The 21,076-nt window shown below is 40.2% G+C and overlaps 1 protein-coding gene across 3 annotated transcripts in view; it reads right to left on the reverse strand.

Annotated features, from left to right (window-relative positions):
• Positions 1-1,788: 1,788 nt before the first annotated feature.
• The window catches only part of igfn1.4 (immunoglobulin like and fibronectin type III domain containing 1, tandem duplicate 4), a 36,273-nt gene continuing 16,985 nt past the window's right edge, over positions 1,789-21,076 (reverse strand). For 2 of the 3 annotated variants that reach the window (XM_082958353.1, XM_014133770.3), the window contains 13 exons: positions 17,925-18,197; positions 17,542-17,778; positions 7,225-7,340; positions 6,900-7,041; positions 6,512-6,805; positions 6,091-6,390; positions 5,666-5,845; positions 5,244-5,372; positions 4,974-5,053; positions 3,743-3,935; positions 2,819-3,115; positions 2,272-2,592; positions 1,789-2,158 (listed from right to left, as the gene is read on the reverse strand). In XM_082958353.1, coding sequence (XP_082814479.1) covers positions 2,154-2,158; positions 2,272-2,592; positions 2,819-3,115; positions 3,743-3,935; positions 4,974-5,053; positions 5,244-5,372; positions 5,666-5,845; positions 6,091-6,390; positions 6,512-6,805; positions 6,900-7,041; positions 7,225-7,340; positions 17,542-17,778; positions 17,925-18,197 — 2,567 coding nt within the window. In that variant the 3' untranslated portion in view covers positions 1,789-2,153. 3 annotated transcript variants of the gene reach the window in all.

The raw sequence follows: 21,076 nt of genomic DNA on the forward strand, positions 1-21,076 counted from the left end.
CTAATAAAAAGACAACCGTGTCTTGGCAAGGTGGCATGTGTACATGGCTCCGAGGGGATTGGTTTCAAATTGACAGGTTTCACCAGGCTTGACATACTCAGACAGCTTGAATAGCGTCAATGGCCAGACTGGCCTCATGAAAGAACATGCTGTGATCTAACAGCAGGGAAAACTCAGATTGGCCTCATGAAAGGACATGCTGTGACCTAACAGCAGGGAAACTCAGATTGGCCTCATGAATGGACATGCTGTGACCTAACAGCAGGGAAAACTCAGATTGGCCTCATGAAAGAACAGGCTGTGACCTAACAGCAGGGAAAAGAGGCATGACAGGAGACTGTCAACCGGTGACAGTCAACATGGCGACAGTCAACCGCCACATGCCCATAGACAATATAAAACACATGTAACCTGGCAGTGAACACGGCAACAGTCTACCACCAGAGCACCTTGCCTAGGGATGAAACAAAAACAGCTGTTTGTTCATACATCATTATACAAATAGTATCACCCTTCCTCCTCAATCCCTCATTAAACCATAGCAGAAATATGAATATGTTATTACTGTAGGATGTATTGTGTTGATCTAATGAGGTGGAGAACTAGTTGCAGGTGGATCCGGGAAGTCAAGGTCACCAGATGTGATTCATATAGCAACATCATTAAATATCATTTGAAAAATGAGGTTGAACTTCAGGGGGTTGTCTATACAAATAGAATTCATTGGGAGAGGGAAATGCGGTGGAATACATTTTCTTATTGTTCTTTACAACATTGCTGATTTTCAATAATGCCATTAGACATTAGACCCTACTGACTATATGGAAGGTACACATACTGGTGAGGTGGATTCATCAAAGTGTATAGCATCGAAGCACATTTTGTGATTGCAAACACAACTCTTGCATTGAACGTAAACACATATATTAAATTGAAGTCTCAAAGACATAATGGGCAAGTCCTGAACTTCATGGAATCTGATCGTGTAACTTCAGTGCGATACAATGGCTAATTTGTTCTGACAAATATGTTGTGACCTGTAACTGTAGCCATGTGTGATTCATGATATGGGTTATGAGTGATTCATGATATGACAAACTCAATGGCTTCCCAGCAAAGTTTTCATTGTCATTACAACTCATTTTATATCTGCACAATTATGGTCCTTTCAGAAACGATTTATTGAGGGGCTTAAGTGGATATTTTTGGAAATGCAATGAAAATGTACACTTGACACGTAACGGCTGAATGTTGAGCTGATGGGTCGTTCATAGATGACGTGGTCTAGGATGCTTGATGTTATTGGAATCCTGGGATGACTGGAACCATGCTGAGTCAAGCGCTTTTCATACTGCAATATGAAAACAATGCTGTGCTGCTGGTCACAGTAATGACATCAATATCTCAAATGTCGGGATCTGGCACCTCTGTGCTGGCAATTAGGTTTCTTGAGCCAGGAATAACATACTGTATAGGCCTATCAATTAAATAACTACAGATGTAGGATTCTAATTTGAGCCAGTTTTCTACAACAGGAAATGTGAATTATTATGTGGATTATAATGAATATACATTTTTGTAGGGGTTGATACATTTAAGGGAAAGTCAAGTCTGAAATTTCAAAGTGGAAATTACCAACTTCAGAAGCCTTTTAAAAACCTCAAATACAATACAAGTTTTTCATTTCCTGCAACAGGGTGATCAAATTAAGATCCTACGTCCATTAGACTAAAGAGAAATGACTTATGCATTATGTATTCACCTGAAGGAAAAGTAATCAGACAATAATGCCAATTGTTGTATTTATTGTAGTTTTCCAAAGTACATTTTTGATTTTCTCAAAGAAATAAAAATATTGTGCTATTTTTGATAATGACTTAATACTTCAATTGAATTTCCTTATCATTTGAGATAAATAATTCAGTCAATATAGTAAATGGAACAAAAAACTAAATGTTAGCTAAGTCTGTCTCACAACTGAAGATAAGTTGGCCAGTAACATAACTAATGAGTAATACACAACACCTAGTCATGTATCCAACATACATGTACCAAAACTCTAACATATTCAAATATTGCTTAAATAAATATATGTTTCTACATAGAATCAAGGAGAGCAGAAGAAAACCTCCAAGGTAATTCATCAATGTGATTTAGTCTGTGAAGAAAAAAAACAAAGAGAGAAAATTAAGAAAATGATTAAGGAAATAATCACAAAAAGTATCCAAATCAACACTTCTATGATGGAAATAAGTATTTTCAGAGGCTTACCTTTAACAACAAGTTTAGTGGAGCATTCTGCCTTGCCGAAGGAGTTAACTGCGACAACTTTGTATTCTCCGGCGTCCTTGGGCCTGACCCTAAGGATGTACATGGAGCACACGCCATACGAGTTGGTGATGTAGTAGTTGCTGTCACCATTGATGCAGACGTTGTTCAGGTGCCACGTGACGCTGGGTGTGGGGCATCCCCGGATGGCGCAGGTCATGTACATCTGGAATCCTTTTGGTGGCGAGTGCATCTTCAGAGGGACCAGGACAGATGGTGGTTTCTCAAAGCTGACTTCCACTGGCGTGTTTGTGTTTATAGGAACTAGACAGAAAAAAATAACAAAGGAAATTAAAACAGTAAAGCCTAATTGTGGATTTGGAAAACATTATATAGGAGCTTAAGTGAACTGATGCAGTTCCAACCTCAGTCAAGTCAGGAGATGAATGTCAAATTATGTTTATGGATTTCCAACAATGCTAATCCATTCTCTGATTAAACTTGGTTAAAAGAGACTTTAACCCAAACCTAAACTGACAGCTGAACTCACTTCTGTTGCTGTTGATGCCCCAGGTGGGTGACATGGAGGGGTCTGACATGCCCATGTCGTTCTTGGCATAGATTTTGAAGTGGTACTCCCTTCCAGGCATGATGTTATTGGCTGTGTATGAATTGTCAAAGATGCGGTCTGCCACAGTGTGCCACATGCGTGTGCTGGAGTCGTGCTCGGCCACCATGTAATACAGCCTGTTGTCCAGCTCCTGGTCTGGAGAGGCCTCCCAGGACACAATAACTTTGCCATGGACAATCTGCTCCAGCTCCACTGCACCAGGAGGCTTTGGCTCATCTAGCACCACAAAAGAGAAGAAAATATTAGTTACATAGGCTAATAGAGGTTTTGCCGTATATGACTCTCTAGACTGAATCATATCTGAAAATGTGCTCAAGTAATTAATTTTAAAAATCTCAGATTGATATAATAAATGCAACATTACTTAGAATTTGTCCCTGTGAGAAGACCACAAGAGTAGAAGACCACAACAGTAGAAGACCACAACAGTAGGAGACCTCAACAGTGGAAGCCCACAAGAGCATAAGACCACAACAGTAGAAGACCACAAATGTAGATGACCACAACAGTAGAAGACCACAACAGTGGAAGATCACAAGAGTATAAGACCACAACGGTGGAAGACCACAACGGTAGAAGACCACAACGGTGGAAGACCACAACGGTGGAAGACCACAACGGTGGAAGACCACAACGGTAGAAGACCACAACGGTAGAAGACCTCAACGGTATAAGACCACAATAGTATAAGACTACAACAGTATAAGACCACAACAGTATAAGACTTCAACAGTGTAAGATTTCAGAGTTCATATAAAGTTTTGCAGGAAAATCTAAACAGGTCACACGAGGATATCTTATTCTGCCAGTAAAAAATAATAACAAAAGGGACATTGGAATTACCTGTGACTAGGACCTCAATGTCAAAGCTGGCCTCTCCAACTTTATTCTTAGCCACAATGGTGTAATTTCCTGAATCAGAGCGTTTTGTTGAGGGGATCACAAGCTGGGAACAGCCCTCTGTGTTGATGATCTGTATAAAACTGGATACAGGCTCATTGTCCTTCATCCAAGTGATCTCCGGTGGAGGCTCAGCCTAAAGACAATTTAAAAAGCATTAGATTAGCGAAAACAACTGTTGGTTGGATTTGCCACATGTTTTGCTGTTGTACACACCTTTTATTTGTATTTGTATTTTTTTTGTTTATTTTACCCCACTTTTTCTCCACAATTTTCGATCTTGTCTCATTGCTGCAACTCCCCAACGGGCTCGGGAGAGGCGAAGGTGGAGTCATGCATTCTCTGGAACATGACCCGCCTAACAACGCTCCTTAACACCCGCCAGCTTAACCCGGAAGCCAGCTGCATCAATGTGTCAGAGGAAATATCATTCAACTGACGACCGTCGTCAGCCTGCAGCTACCCGGCCTGCCACAAGGAGTCGCTAGGATGCAATGAGCCAAGTAAAGCACTCCCGGCCAAACCCTCCCCTAACCCGTACGACACTGGGCCAATTGTGCGCTGTCCTATTGGACTCCCGGCCACGGCCGGTTGTGGCACAGCCCGGGGATGATCCCGGGCTAGTAACGCCTCTAGCACTACGATGCAGTGCCTTAGACTGCTGCACGACTCGGGAGGCCCATACACAACTTTCCTATTCATATAATATCCTACTGTCTTTACACACCATTATATGTATTTATAATGGGGGCCAGTTTTTTAGGTACAGCCATCTAGTACCAGGTCGGACCCCACTATATTGCTAGAACATGCTGAATTCTTCAGGCATGGAAACGTTGCTCAATTGGTATCAAGGGACCTAACGTGTGCCAGGAAAACATTCTCCACACCATTACACCACCACCACCAGCCTGTACCGTTGACACCAGGCAGGATGTGGCCATGGACTCATGCTGCTTTCTCCAAATGCTGACTCTGCCATCAGCAGACCATTACAAGGCAATGTTTTTCCACTCCTCGTAATACCTATTTCTAGGTATACCTATACCTATTTCTATTTCTAGGTATTACTATTTCTAGGTATTACTGCACTGTTGGAGCTAGAAACACAGGCGATAACATCTGCAAATCTATGTACACGACCAATAAACTTCGATTTGATTTTGTTGATTACCTCATAGAGAACTTTGATTCTCACAGAGTTTCCCGCCCTGATCACCATGAAGTCCTCTGGATCTTTGAATGTAGGCCTCACTGAAAAACAAACAAACACAATCCTTTGAGACAAGCAACGTCTTAGGAAGTGTTCCACATTGGCCATACATTGGTTCTGACAGTGGATTTTCTTCCTGCAGACTGAGGCTAACAACATTATAAGATCAGTGCTGGTTGACATCTCTTACTTCTACAGACTGCATGCAGATGGATCATTGAGGAAACTTACTGTTGGGATTCTTTGCAGTCACCATCACAGAGGGGAGACTGAACTCTCCCGCCCCAGAAACGTTGATGGCCGATACCCTGAACTCATACTCCGCCCCCTCAACAACATCCTTCACTGCGTACTCCAGCACTATGTTTGTAGACAAGAAAATGTATTTGAAAGGTAATATCTGTATCCTTATTTCATCCAGCTTCCAGAACAAAGTATTCTAAATTACATCAATTTAATTTACATTCTTAATTTAAGGTTAGGGTTAAGTGTGGTTAAGGTTAGGGTTATGTTTAAAATCCGATTTTATGACTTTGTGACTGTGCCAGCTAGTGATTACCCCGCAGAACATGCCAACCTCATGATGGGCATGATGTGTCAAATTTTCACCATAAAAAAAAAAAGACCAACAATTTATAATCTGTAATCCAGACCTTCAATAGGCTCAGTTACTGGGTTCAAAGCAATCCACTGAGCTGTGTCCTTTTTGCGTTTTTCCAGTTGATAGCCATCAATCTTAATTCCTCCGTCATCTTCTGGGGGCTCCCATTTCAGGTTGATGCAGGTCTTTGATGCGCTGACCACTTTTGGTGCTCCAGGTCGGCCAGCAAATACTAATAAATGGAGGTGAGATAACAATGAAAACAATGAAAGAGTACGGTAGAGATGGAGTCCCATTGAGAAAAGAGGCTCACCATTGGCTCACCCAAGTAACACACTTTTTTACACTCTCAGGTACTCATAGAGTGAATGGACCAATGTTTCAGCATGTGGACCAATGTTTTGGCATGTGGACCAATGTTTCGGCATGTGGACCAATGTTTTGGCATGAGGGTGTTTCTCTTCAGATTCTACTCACTCAATACGCCAGCCATTGTTTCCTCAGTCTGCAGTGCATCACTGGTCCCCTCTGGGTTCACTGCGTAGATATTGTAGATGTACAGTTTCCCATGGACCACATTCCTGTCCCTGTAGGTGGTTTTGTCAGCTGCGACATCACCCATCTTCTTCCACACGGTCTGTCCCAGCTGCTGGCGCTCAATGATGTAGTTAGTCACCGGGGAGCCACCGTCGTCCTTAGGAGCGCCCCACTGCAGCTCAATCACAGTGGAGGTGGTCTCCAAGATTTCCACCGGGCCTTCTGGTGGGCCGGGCTTGTCTGTCGGGGACACATTGTGGTACAGTATGACTTTAATCGTGTTGCAGAAGTATTTCTAGATGTAAAATTGTCACCACACACATAGCTTAGAGAAAAATCAACAACAATTTGTTTTTTTCACCAAGGACAATCAGTCGAGATGTGGCCTCTATAGTGCCAAAGGGGTTTTTGAGTTGAATCTTGATCTCCCCAGCGTCAGAACGCAGACACTCCCGGAGCAGCAGCCGGCTGTGCTTGACCTCCTTCACCAACTTCACCCCACCACCATCCTTCAACTCTTTGCCATCCTTAAACCATTTCACCTCCAAGTTGTCCTGTGGTGTATAAGGCATCTTCCAGGATGCATTCTGGCCCACTTTTATTGTCACAGGCTTAGAAAACTTGTGGAGGTCATCAGCATCAATGGCAGGTAATTCTAGAATGTAAAAGAAAGAAACACACAACTGCTTAATGCTCCATAGTCCACCAAACTAAAATGTAAGGTAGAGTTCAAAGTGCAGCCGACATACCTCCCACAGTGACTTTTGCCTCTGATTTAAATCCCCCCGCTTCAATGTGATAGACTCCAGTGTCGTCTTCACTACTGCTATGAATGGTCATCGTGTGTCTCGTTCCATCTTTCACTATGGCTATTCCATCTGTGGTGGATAACTGAAAAGGCAAAGAAAGTAAGGTAAAATTCTTTGTGATAAAAAAAGAGCTCAATTGAAATGTTTTGTCTACTTATGGATTTTTTTCCAGGTCAGGTCAGTGTCAGGACCAACTTGGCGACCTATTCAAAGGAATTGAATCGCGTGAACACTGTAGTAGTAATTTCTGCTATAAAGCCATTACCTTCTCTCCATCCTTGAACCAGGCCCCATCAACTTCATGGCTCATCTCACAAACCAGTTCACCTTTCTTGCCACGGAGAGCAAAGACATCTGAGAGTCCACTCTTAATGCTGTATCCTACACAGCACAATATACAAAACAATTAGCATTTATGCATTGGTTTGAATTCACAGCTATTACTAGTGGAGTAATGGAGTAATCTACTGAGAAGAAAATAATTAAGTAAAGATACCGTGCTGTTGTTAGCTGTTTTCTAATGAAGCAATAAGGTCAGAGGCGGTGTGGTATATGGCCATATACCACGGCTAAGGGCTGTTCTTAGCACGATGCAACACGGAGTGCCTCGACACAGCCCTTAGCCCTGGTATATTGGCCATATATCACAAACCCCGAGGTGCCTTATTGCTATTATAAACTGGTTACCAACGTAATTAGAGCAGTACAAATATTTGTTTTGTCATACCCATGGTATACGCTCTAATATCCCATGGCTGTCAGCCAATCAGCATTCAGGGCTCAAACCACCCAGTTTATAATGATACATGTAATAGTTATTTTTGTTTGGTTCTATGAATGCTTTTACTCATTCGGTCTATGTGTGTTAAGAACACGATGAGCAGCATATTAATGCATGTACAGTATATAAACTTACCTTACAAAAACAAGAAAAGCTACATTGAAATTGATGATTGAATCACAATTTCTACAGACTACTAGTCTGGACTACAGTCATATATTAAGACCCTGGACAAACATTTCCTAATTACCTGTTTCCACTTGCTTAATGGATACATAGTTAAATATCATTATCATGGTTAATGATCATTTTCATGGTTAAATATCATTATCATAGACATAGTTAAATATCATTATCATGGGTAAATATCATGTTACTGTGATCTGGATTAGGCTGGGTTTAGTAATCAACAGTTTCTCAGTAGGGCCACATAGGGTTTTTAGTAACAAGCCGAAAACAGACAAAATGCAAACACTGTGGGGTCCGAGAAATGTCTAAGTCACAATGTCATTGCACATCCCACCACACATTTAAGTAGGGCACACCTGGCCTATCAACTTGTCATCAAGGACCTGTTTATGCTAGGATGGGACAAAAGCCTACACACACTGCACCGCTCCAGGACAGGGAGGGGTGAACAGTAGAAAAGGTGACTGCAATTCAAAGTCAAAGTTGTTTGAGGATTAAAGTATGCTTTCGCATACAGGTTATTGTCGTATCCTCTACTTGTTGTATATAAAAACACCTGTAAGAGGGGCGTGACTGGCTGCAGGGTAGTCAGGCGCAGGAGAGCAGAACTGGGTAATAACCGGAGCAGTTTAATATGAGAAAACCAACGGCACCCAGAACAACAAAATATGGGTACAAAATAACCCGTCGCGAACCAGTCAGAGTGCACAAACACTTTACAAGAAACAATTCCACACACAGACATGGGGGGAACAGAGGGTTATATACACGACAGGTAATGAGGTAATGTAAACCAGGTGTGTGGGAAAACAAGACAAGACAAATGGAAAATGAAAGGTAGATCGGCGATGGCTAGAAAACCGGTGACGTCAAACGCCGCCCGAACAAGTAGAGGAACCGACTTCGGCGGAAGTCATGACAACACCACTGCAAGCATTTCAGTAGTTTTGACGAGCCAATAATATATTAATTGAATGTAGATATGCTTTTAGAAACACTCTAAAATGCCTCAGTAATTCAGATTCAAATGATTTCATATGAATAACTTAATGTTATTCATATATGTTATTGCAACCATTCGATGCTCCATATCTCACTTACCACTTATTAGAAACACTCTAAAATTCCTGAATAATCAGATTCAGCAGATTTCATATGAATAGCATAATGTTATTCATATATGTTATTGCATCCATTCAATATTCAATTGAATCTCGCAAAATCTTACCAGTACTGTCTCCGACTGGCTGGCCAGGCACAGTGGGCGCCGGTGGGCCTTCATTATTTGACTGTCCTATTAATGATTACAACCAGACAACTCTCATTTTCTAATATTTCATTTCAGTCTCTACTTTAAAAAGCAGTTATACTATAGAGTGCATTTGTAAAGCATTCAGACCCGGCCCCTTTTTCCACATTTTGTTATGTTACAGAAATATTATGAAATGGATTTAAAAAAAATCCTCATCAATCTACACACCATACCCCATAACGACAAAGCAAAAACTGTTTAACCTGTTATGGCTAGGGGGCAGTATTTTCACGGCTGGATAAAAAACTTACCCGATTTAATCTGATTATTAGTCCTGCCCAGAAACTAGAATATGCATATAATTATTGGCTTTGGATAGAAAACACTCCAAAGTTTCTAAAACTGGTTGAATGGTGTCTGTGAGTATAACAGAACTCATTTGGCAGGCCAAAACGTGAGAAGATTCTGTACAGGAAGTACCCTGTCTGACCATTTCTTGAACTTCTTTGCCATCTCTATCTATTACAAAGGATCTCTGCTCTAACTTGACACTTCCTACATCTTCCATAGGCTCTCAGAGCCCGGGAAAAACCTGAATGTCGTCATTCCAGCCCCAGGCTGAAACACATTATCGCCTTTCTCAAGTGGCCGATCAAGGGACTGTGGGCTTAGGCGCGTGCACTGGCCGCCCCCGTCTTTGTGTTTTTTCCTCTGTTTGCCGAAAAGGAGATTCCCGGTCGGAATATTATCGCTTTTTTACGAGATAAATTGCATAAAAATTGATTTTAAACAGCGGTTGACATGCTTCGAAGTACGGTAATGGAATATTTAGATTTTTTTTGTCACAAAATGCACCATGCGTGCGACCCTGATTTACCATTTCGGATAGTTTCTGGAATGCACGAACAAAACGCCGCTATTCGGATATAACGATGGATTATTTTGGACCAAACCAACATTTGTTATTGAAGTAGCAGTCCTGGGAGTGCATTCTGACGAAGACAACAAAAGGTAATCAAACTTTTGTAATAGTAAATCTGATTTTGGTGAAGGCTAAACTTGCCGGGTGTCTAAATAGCTAGCCCGTGATGGCTGGGCTATGTACTTAGAATATTGCAAAATGTGCTTTCACCAAAAAGCTATTTTAAAATCGGACATATCGAGTGCATAGAGGAGTTCTGTATCTATAATTCTTAAAATAATTGTTATGCTTTTTGTGAACGTTTATCGTGAGTAATTTAGTAAATTGTTAGTAAATTCCCTGGAAGTATGCTAGTTCTGAACGTCACATGCTAATGTAAAAAGCTGTTTTTTGATATAAATATGAACTTGATTGAACAAAACATGCATGTATTGTATAACATAATGTCCTAGGTGTGTCATTTGATGAAGATCATCAAAGGTTAGTGCTGCATTTAGCTGTCTTCTGGGTTTTTGTGACATTATATGCTAGCTTGAAAAATGGGTGTCTGATTATTTCTGGCTGGGTACTCTGCTGACATAATCTAATGTTTTGCTTTCGCTGTAAAGCCTTTTTGAAATCGGACAGTGTGGTTAGATTAACGAGAGTCTTGTCTTTAAAATGCTGTGAAATAGTCATATGTTTGAAAAATTGAAGTTTTCAGATTTTAGAGGAATTTGTATTTCGCTCCACGCCCATCATTGGATATTGGAGCAGGTGTTCCGCTAGCGGAACGTCTAGATGTAAGAGGTTAACAATAAAAAATAAAAATACCCTATTTACCTAAGTATTCAGACCTTTTGCTATGAGACACAAAATTGAGCTCAGGTCCACCCTGTTTCCAATGATCATCCTTGAGATGTTTCTACAACTTGATTGGAGTCCACCCGTGGTAAATTCAATTGATTGGACATGATTTGGAAAGGCACACATCTGTCAATATAAGGTCCCACTGTTGACAGTGCATGTCAGAGCAAAAACCAAGCCATGAGGTCGAAGGAATTGTCCGTAGAGCTCTGAGACAGGATTGTGTCGAGCCACAGATCTGAGGAAGGGTACCAACACATTTCTGCAGCATTGAAGGTCCCCAAGAACATAGTGGCCTCCATCATTCTTAAATGGAAGAAGTTGGAAACCACCAAGACTGGAGCTGGCTGCCAAGCCAAACTGAGCAATCGGGGGAGAAGGTCCTTGGTCAGGGAGGTGACCAAGAATCCGATGGTCACTCTGACCCAACTCCAGAGTTCCTCTGTGGAGTTACGAGAACCTTCCAGAAGGACAACCATCTCTGCAGCATTCCACCAAGCAGTCCTTTATGGTAGAGTGGCCAGATGGAAGCCAATCCTCAGTAAAAGGCACATGAGTGTTCCAGCCAAAGCCCGGACTTTAACCCAATGGAACATCTCTGCAGAGGCCTGAAAATAGCTGTACAGCGATGCTCCACATCCAACCTGACAGAGCTTGAGAGGATCTGCAGTGAAGAATGGGAGAAACTGCCCAAATACAGTTGTGCCAAGCTTGTAGCGTCATACCCAAGTAGACTCAAGGCTGTAATAACTGCCAAAGGTGTTTCCACAAAGTACTGAGTATAAGGTTTGAATACTTATATAATTGTCATATTTCCGTTTTTTTATTTACATTTGCCAAAATGTTTAAAAACCTGTTTTTGCTTCGTCATTATGGAGCATTGTGTGTAGATTGATGAGGGAAAAACAATTTCATCCATTTTAGAATAACGCTGTAAGGTAACAACATGTGGATAAAGTCAAGGGGTCTGAATACTTTCCAAATGCACTGTATGTAGACACACAGGTTGAGCTATCAGATAGAAATGGGATTAAAACAAATAAAATGTAGGATTATGTTATTTTACATTTTGACCAACTGGTGGAGTTAATGCTAAAATCGTTATCTATTCATTTCTAGATTTTGGTAAAATTACATTGTTATGTAATGAAGCATTACATGACAAAAACTGATAGGTAAACTGAGCACTAATATAACTCAGGACCACTCTTATCTAAGTAAGGTTATTGGGTCACTGCAATTCTCAGTATCTCTCTTACCACTGTTACCGCTGCCTCCACCACATTCTCCAGATCCATCTAAATCACCTACCAGTGGTTAAAACTAGTTAATAGGGGTTCCATTTATAACTGATATGATTAAATCCTTTCATTTTCTCAGCAAAACATTTGTGTCTAAAACGTAGCTAACGTGAAAACAATACAGCATTCTTCCCCTTATGCAAATAGGATTACAATTGTTTCGTATATATTATTGTTGCATACTTACCTTCAACAGTAGTTCAGTAATTTCAGTAATATTAACTAAGTATGATTAACTAAGATTAACCCACTAGAATACCACTTAGATTTTACAAACTGTTATACCGTAGATGAGTGTATTACAATTGACCAATGATGTGTCAATTGCACTTAAGATGAATAAAGTATCAGAAATACAGTATTTTGTGTTTACAACTTACATTTTTTTCATGAGGGCGACAGCAGGGCCTACTGACAAAAGCATGACACTAAAAGTATAAACGTAAAATACGGCCTGCGGGGGCACATAACTCCTTTTTGTTGGCCGACGGACCAATGAAGGTAAACCCAAAATCAAGTGCAGTGTTTCTCAACCTCTCATCCCAGTAAGCAGTGGTCCTTCCTCCTTAAAGACCACTTTGTTCAAACTAGCACTTTAGAGCTGATGGAATCATTCACAGTGAAACAGCCTAGGAACCGGTCAGCAACGTGCCAGTCCATGGACCGGAGGTTGGAGGTTGAGAGACACTGGTCTAGTCTACAAACTGCTATAAGGTATCAGTTGATTTGAAGTGCTGTGAAGTTTAGAGACTATGTATCTATGGAGTGGACAAACAAGATCCTCAATCATGAGTAAAACACGCAGACTGTCAAAGCCATTATGTCTCAAATGGCTTCCATATTTGACATGGTATCCATGCAGAGGTAAACACATTAATCATAATATCTTACCCTCATTATCCACGGATTTATGGTCAGACCCTTTAACTGCCGGTCCCTGTTTTGGAGCTCCTACAGTTTTAACCACCATCACAACTAGTTGCTGACTGTCAGAAATGCATTTTAAATTATATTGTCCATGCCAAATATGCTATAGATCCTTCAGGGTAAATATCAATGAACTACAACATGACCTAGAATGAGATAATAGTAATGATCAGGATACAGCTCAGACAGAATCACGTACTCTAGCGTACATGTCTGTGTATCGTACATGGATAATAGCAAATACTGAAAAGAGAATTTAAGATTTTGTTGTAGAGACAACTTACCTATTGCACATTTAAAGCATCAACGTATGAGCCAAGTATAATAATAATATTAATAATAATAATAATCTCTATGACAGTTATGCTTCTCAGTCATGGTGAGAAAACTTTTACGTTGAAATTCACTTTGAATAAAAAATCTGGTATGCTCAACTTTGGGTGCTGTGGCCCTGCAGTAATCCAACTTTAACAAGTCAAGATGGCCAACACTCAAAAAAACGGATTACTATTGATTTAGATCTTATCATAACAGCCGTCTGAAGGACGTCACAAAGCCTTCTCCAGCTAACTTTATTCAGTCAGCTGGAATGTTTATTCTTGTCATCTGTTATACTAGCTATCAGTGTTTTTAGCTGTTTGGGAAGCCTCTAACACCTTAGCTTCAGCTTTAGCTCCAGTGCATGGATTCTAATTGTTTCATTTATATTATTGTTGCACATACTTACCTTCAACAGGAAAAATGTAGAATATTAACTAACTAAAATCAACAATGATTACCCACTAGAATAACATTTAGATTTGACAAAATGTTGTTGATGAGTGCATTAAAGTTGACCAATGATGTGTCGTCAACTGCACTGAAGATGTGGTGAATACAGTGTCAGAAAATACAGTATTTTGTGTTTACAACTTGAAATGTTTTCATGAGGGCGATAGCAGGGCCTACTGACAAAAGCATGACACTAAAAGTATAAGCGTAAAATACACATAGATCAGGGATGGGCAACTGTTGGCCCGCGGGTGCGCATGGCCCCCTTTTTGTATTTCCACGGACCAATAATAATAAATACTAAAATATAGATTAACATTTTTAGGGGAACTCAGACCCACGAGCCACTGCGGCCCTTAATGATGAGTTCCATTTTTTGTAGCCCCCACACACATCAAAGTTGCCCTTCCCTGACATAGATGATGCAATACTATACAAAACACGTAGCAGATAGCACATTTTAGAAAGCACAATGTCTGTGTTCATTCTGAAATGTAATGTGAGTGTTTCACATTGCATTACAATCCCTGGGTATGCTGGTGATAATTAGTAGTCGAAATAACGGCATAAAGGATGAGAACCAAGCAGCAGAAACAGACTAGTAAACACATAGAACAAAACAAAATAATAAAGTCAAGCAACCACACTGAATTAATTACACTATGAATCATGGTGTAATACAACAAACCAAATACATTGACGTGACCTGACCTCAACAATGGGACATTGTTGGCTGATCATGAAGGTAAACCCAAAATCAAGTGCAGTGTTTCTCAACCAATCAACCCAGTAAGCAGTGGTCCTTCCTCCTTAAAGACCACTTTGTTCAAACTAGCACTTTAGAGCTGATGGAATCATTCACAGTGAAACAGCCTAGGAACCGGTCAGCAACGTGCCAGTCCATGGACCGGAGGTTGGAGGTTGAGAGACACTGGTCTAGTCTACAAACTGATATAAGTTATCAGCTGTTTTGATATGCTGTGAAGTTTAGAGACTATGTATCTATGGAGTGGACAAACAAGATCCTCAATCATGAGTAAAACACACAGACTGTCAAAGCCATTATGTCTCAAATGGCTTCCATATTTGACATGGTATCCATGCAGAGGTAAACACATGAATCATAATATCTTACCCTCATTATCCACGGATTTATGGTCAGACCCTTTAACTGCCGGTCCCTGTTTTGGAGCTCCTACAGTTTTAACCACCATCACAACTAGTCACTGACTGTCAGAAATGCATTTTAAATTATGTTTTCCATGCCAAGTATGCTACAGATATTTCAGTGTAAATATCAATGAACTACAACATGACCTTGGATAATAACAAATACTGAAAAGAGAATTTAAGATTTTGTTGTAGCGACAACTTACCTATTGCACATTTAAAGCATCAACGTATGAGCCAAGTATAATAATAATATTAATAATAATAATCTCTATGACAGTTATGCTTCTCAGTCATGGTGAGAAAACTTTTACGTTGAAATTCACTTTGAATAAAAAATCTGTTATGCTCAACTTTGGGTGCTGTGGCCCTGCAGTAATCCAACTTTAACATGTCAAGATGGCCAACACTCAAAAAAACGGATTACTATTGATTTAGATCTTATCATAACAGCCGTCTGAAGGACGTCACAAAGCCTTCTCCAGCTAACTTTATTCAGTCAGCTGGAATGTTTATTCTTGTCATCTGTTATACTAGCTATCAGTGTTTTTAGCTGTTTGGGAAGCCTCTAACACCTTAGCTTCAGCTTTAGCTCCAGTGCATGGATTCTAATTGTTTCATTTATATTATTGTTGCACATACTTACCTTCAACAGGAAAAATGTAGAATATTAACTAACTAAAATCAACAATGATTACCCACTAGAATAACATTTAGATTTGACAAAATGTTGTTGATGAGTGCATTAAAATTGACCAATGATGTGTCGTCAACTGCACTGAAGATGTGGTGAATACAGTGTCAGAAAATACAGTATTTTGTGTTTACAACTTGAAATGTTTTCATGAGGGCGACAGCAGGGCCTACTGACAAAAGCATGACACTAAAAGTATAAGCGTAAAATACACATAGATCAGGGATGGGCAACTGTTGGCCCGCGGGGGCGCATGGCCCCCTTTTTGTGTTTCCACGGACCAATAATAATAAATACTAAAATATAGATTAACATTTTTAGGGGAACTCAGTCGGGGTCTCAACTTACTGTTGAGAGTCAGAATAATAAAATACACAAGTTGAATTTCAAAATTTGGTTGTGCATCAGCAGTCACTCAATTTGCCTATGTCAGCTAAACATTTTTAGATTGGTAAATTAGTTTAGCAGCCAACTATCTAAACTTGTAGCATGCACGGTCGAATTACTGAACAGGGTGGGGCCCATTGATCGTCAGGTGTCATATAAAAAAATACAAACATTTGACTTCTCCCTATGGCAACATGTTCAGATTTGCAGGAAATTAAATTTAGAACTGATTTCTTTCTCTTCGCTGTCACGAGGGGCCGCTAAAACGTTTCGCTCACAAGGTGTGTGGGGGGAATGCAGACCCACGAGCCACTGCGGCCCCTCATGATGAGCTCCGTTTTTTGTAGCCCCCACACACCTCAAAGTTGCCATTCCCTGACATAGATGATGCAATACTATACAAAACACATAATAAAAAGCACATTTTAGAAAGCACAATGTCTGTGTTCATTCTGAAATCTAATGTGAGTGTTATACATTGCATTACAATCCCTGGGTATGCTGGTGATAATTAGTAGTCACAATAATGGCATAAAGGATGAGAACCGAGCAGCAGAAACAGACTAGTAAACACATAGAACAAAACTAAATAATAAAGTCAAGCAACCACACTGAATTAATTACACTATGAATCATGGTGTAATACAACAAACCAAATACATTGACGTGACCTGACCTCAACAATGGGACATTGTTGGCTGATCATGAAGGTAAACCCAAAATCAAGTGCAGTGTTTCTCAACCAATCAACCCAGTAAGCAGTTGTCCTTCCTCATGTCTATAAACTGCTATAAGGTATCAGTTGTTTTGAAGTGCTGTGAAGTTTAGAGACTATGTATCTATGGAGTGGACAAACAAGATCCTCAATCATGAGTAAAACACACAGACTGTCAAAACCATTATGTCTCAAATGGCTTCCATATTTGACATGGTATCCATGCAGAGGTAAACACATTAATCATAATATCTTACCCTCATTATCCACGGATTTATGGTCAGACCCTTTAACTGCCGGTCCCTGTTTTGGAGCTCCTACAGTTTTAACCACCATCACAACTAGTCACTGACTGTCAGAAACACATTTTAAATTATATTGTCCATGCCAAATATGCTATAGATACTTCAGGGTAAATAGCAATGAACTACAACATGACCTCGAATGAGATAATAGTAATGATCAGGATACAGTTTAGACAGGACCATGTACTCTAGCATGCATGTCCATGTATTGTACATCTATAATATCAAATACTAAAAAGAGAATTTGAAGATTTTGTTCCACAATATGACCTGGAATAAGATTCATATGGGTCTCTGTCATACTTGCAATCAGAGTCCTTACCTGTTTGGGAAGCCTCTACCACCTTAACTTTAGCTTTAGCTTCAGCTGAAGTCTCAGGTGCTGCAGTGGCATTAGCCGCTCTCTCGTCCTTGATTGCTTTCACCTTCTCCTTCAGCACCTCTCTGTCTGCCGTGTTTTTAACTGCCTGCTCTTGGGCAATCGCCGTCAGGTCAACTCCAGCTCCTCCTGCCCTTGTGGTTTTACGTTGTTTCTTTTTGCCGGGTTCACCCTTGTCGGCTGGACCAAAGACATGACCGGAGAGATTGAGTGGATCAAACATGGGTCAAACATGGAGTCAAACATGGAGTCAACATGGAGTCAACATGGAGCAAACATGAAGTGGAATGACAGCGAAATGGTACTGGTGCAGTACATCATCTTACCTTCAACCACAAGAAAGGCATTGCAAGATTTGATTCCTGCCACAGCGGCATAGATGCCTTTGTCCACCATAGCAACGTCTTTAATGATTAGTCTGTGGATGAGCTTGTCTTCTGAAACCTCAATATCATATTTATCCCCTGCCTCCAATGGTAAGTTCTTGCCAACCCACATGATCTTGCCGAAGGGCTGTGACAGGACACACTCAAACACAGCATCCTCTCTCTCCATGGCCTTACACTCCTGAATCTTGACCAGGAAGTCCACCATGGGAACTGAAAAAGACATGTCATTGATAAGCGAGCAATCTGGTACCCAGTTTATTAATAACTAAACATGCATGGCAGACATTCTTCCTTCCTATGTATTTTTATAGATTTCGATAATATTTTAGATACACTTAAACCCATTCTCATTTAGACAATGTCTGTATACAATTATTCAGTTATTGAACAGACGATGCTTGCAAAATAGTCATCCATTGTTATTGCTCTCCACAACTCTCGGAATATTGACCTAAGGTGTGTGGATGGATACACTCTTAGAAAAAAAAGGTGCTATCTAGACAGTAGCAACCCGTCATTCAGGGCACCTGTTTTGAGCTACACGTTTTTAGCTATTGTGCTTTTTTGGGGGGGATGCCTGTTTTGCATATGTCACATATAAGTTTGCAAACAATGTAAAAAAATCAAATTAATTGAGTCATTGAGTTAATAAAGCTGCATACAAACACGGTCTCTTTTTTGCTTTCTTGATTAAGGCAGCTCCAAAATACAGGTGTTTCTGCTTTCTGTGGCGGTGGGGCAGCCAGCTAAAAATACGCCGCGTAGGAGTTGGTAATGTTCTCTAGTTGTGCCGTGATTGGCTCGGTGTTCTGTCATTCATGGGGACATTACTCCACCGCCAAATCTAAGGGTAGAGCTCGAAATGTCAAGCCCCTTGGGTGCTGCCATAGAGTTACGTTAGAAGTGCCCATCCAAGAAGGCTCAAGGTTATTGGCCACAGGTAAAATGACCTCAAATCATGTTATATCTACAGTAGCTTTGATTGGACTGAACATCATACTTTCAGAATCTTAGCAGTCATCATCATGAATCAAGTCAACAATCTACTGGCAAATCATTTAATTTAATAATATATTTAGGGCTAGGGTCTATTTTCCTGAATTTCTGCCTGACTGACGTGCCCAAAGTAAACTGCTTGTTACTCAGGCCCAGAAGCCAGGATATGCATATAATTGGTAGCATTGGATAGAAAACACTTTGAAGTTCGTAGTAATGTTCAAACCATGTATGAGACTATAACACAATTGATATGGCAGTCAAATATCCAAAGAAAAACCAACCAGAATTTTTGGGGGGAGCTCCCAGGCAATTATAATGGAAAGATATGGGTTTGATGTAATTCCAGCTCCCATATTGCAATTCCTATGGCTTCCACTAGATATCAACAGTCTTTTTTCATTGTTTCAGGCTTGTTTCTTCAAAAATGAGCAAGAATTTTGAGTTTTTGTACAAGAGTCCCGGTACAATATCAGTCTGTTGGCACGAGTGGATTACTGAAATTGATGGCGCCAACTAAACAGACTTTTTGGGATATAAAGAAGGATTTCATCTAACAAAACAACCATTCATGTTGTAGCTGGGACCCTTGGAATTGCAAACAGAGGAAGATTTTCAAAAGTAAGTGATTTATTTAATCGCTATTTGTGATTTTATGAAGCCTGTGCTGGTTGAAAAATATGTTGATGTGGGGCGCCGTCCTCAAACAATCGCATGCTATGCTTTCGCTGTAAAGCCTATTGTTAATCGGACAATGCAGTTAGATTAACAAGAATTTTAGCTTTTAAACAATATAAGATACTTGTATGTTCATAAATGTTTAATATTACGATTATTTATTTGAATTGCACGCTCTCCAATTTCCCCGGATGTTGTCGACAGGTGTCCCACTAGCGGGACGCCTAGCCTTAAGATTAATCCTTGTCATATGAAGATAAATAATGAAGAGAAATTATAGATAAAACGTATCGGTGCTCATCAGCCATTGGACATAAACATTACACAACAATGAGGGGTTTGAAGGAATCAGTGGCTAACTGCAAGCCTTGCAAAGCAATCACTTGCCTGCTATTTGGTGGAGTGGCTGTGTGGTCCCAAGTCTGGGTTTAAGGGTCTCTTTTTCAAGCTTAAAATGATAAACATTCAACATTGGCCATGTTGTCAATCCAGCATGATTTGTGCCCTGCTCAAAGCAACTGTTAACTCGGAACTGGGAAATTTGAGTTCAAGACAAAAATGAGCTCTGACTGGGAAAATACATTTTAAATGGCCATCCAACGCGGAATTGTAAGTTGGGAACTCGGGCCTCTTTCTAGAGCTACGATCTGAAGATCACACGTCATCATGATTCCTACAAATTTTTTTGGGAGTTCCCAGTTGTCTTGAAAACATCATAAATCCAGAGAATGCCAGATCTTAATAACAAAATTTGCCCATGAAGGACCACCATGCCACTTTCCTGTTCAAGTGAGCTAAGCACAACAATGTGAGTCCAAAAATGTATTGTATGCTGCTGCATAAGTGATATAATATTCCAGGGAGATATGTATACCGTAGCTAAGAAAGTAATACTAAGTGTATGTTGTGTAGTACGCTGTTAGTAGCCCATGTGCCTCACCCTAATAATTTGGTTTATTTCCCCTCTTAATTTCACCTACTGTTCTGACTTGGTGGTGCACATGTAGCCTATAACCTGTTTTAGAAAAATGTAATCATCGAATATTGTAAGAGCTATCATTGTCTGCTTATATGGCCCCTTTATTTATCATACGGTTCTGACTTGGTGTACAGGAAAAACACTGTAAGAACAGCCTATGTTCTGAATTCTGTCGCTGTACATTTTAGAAGTGCTGAAAAAATTGTTATATTGACTATATCCGTCCTAGCTCGCTCATTAATGTCTTAATCGAAATTACGGATTGCCTGTTATCTGCTTGTCATCACCTTTTGTCATAGTTTCTATATCTCAATTGTCAGTAGGAACCACATTTGTTTAAGTAAGTCAGCCATCTTTTTTTAGAAGGCAGTAAATGAGGCTGAATGAACTGTTTCACTGCCAGACAAGGCTCCGCTGATAGCCAGGTGTAGTAGTG

Source organism: Salmo salar, chromosome 12, assembly GCF_965601325.2.
Source record: "Salmo salar chromosome 12, fSalSal1, whole genome shotgun sequence".
Lineage (NCBI taxonomy): Eukaryota > Metazoa > Chordata > Actinopteri > Salmoniformes > Salmonidae > Salmo > Salmo salar.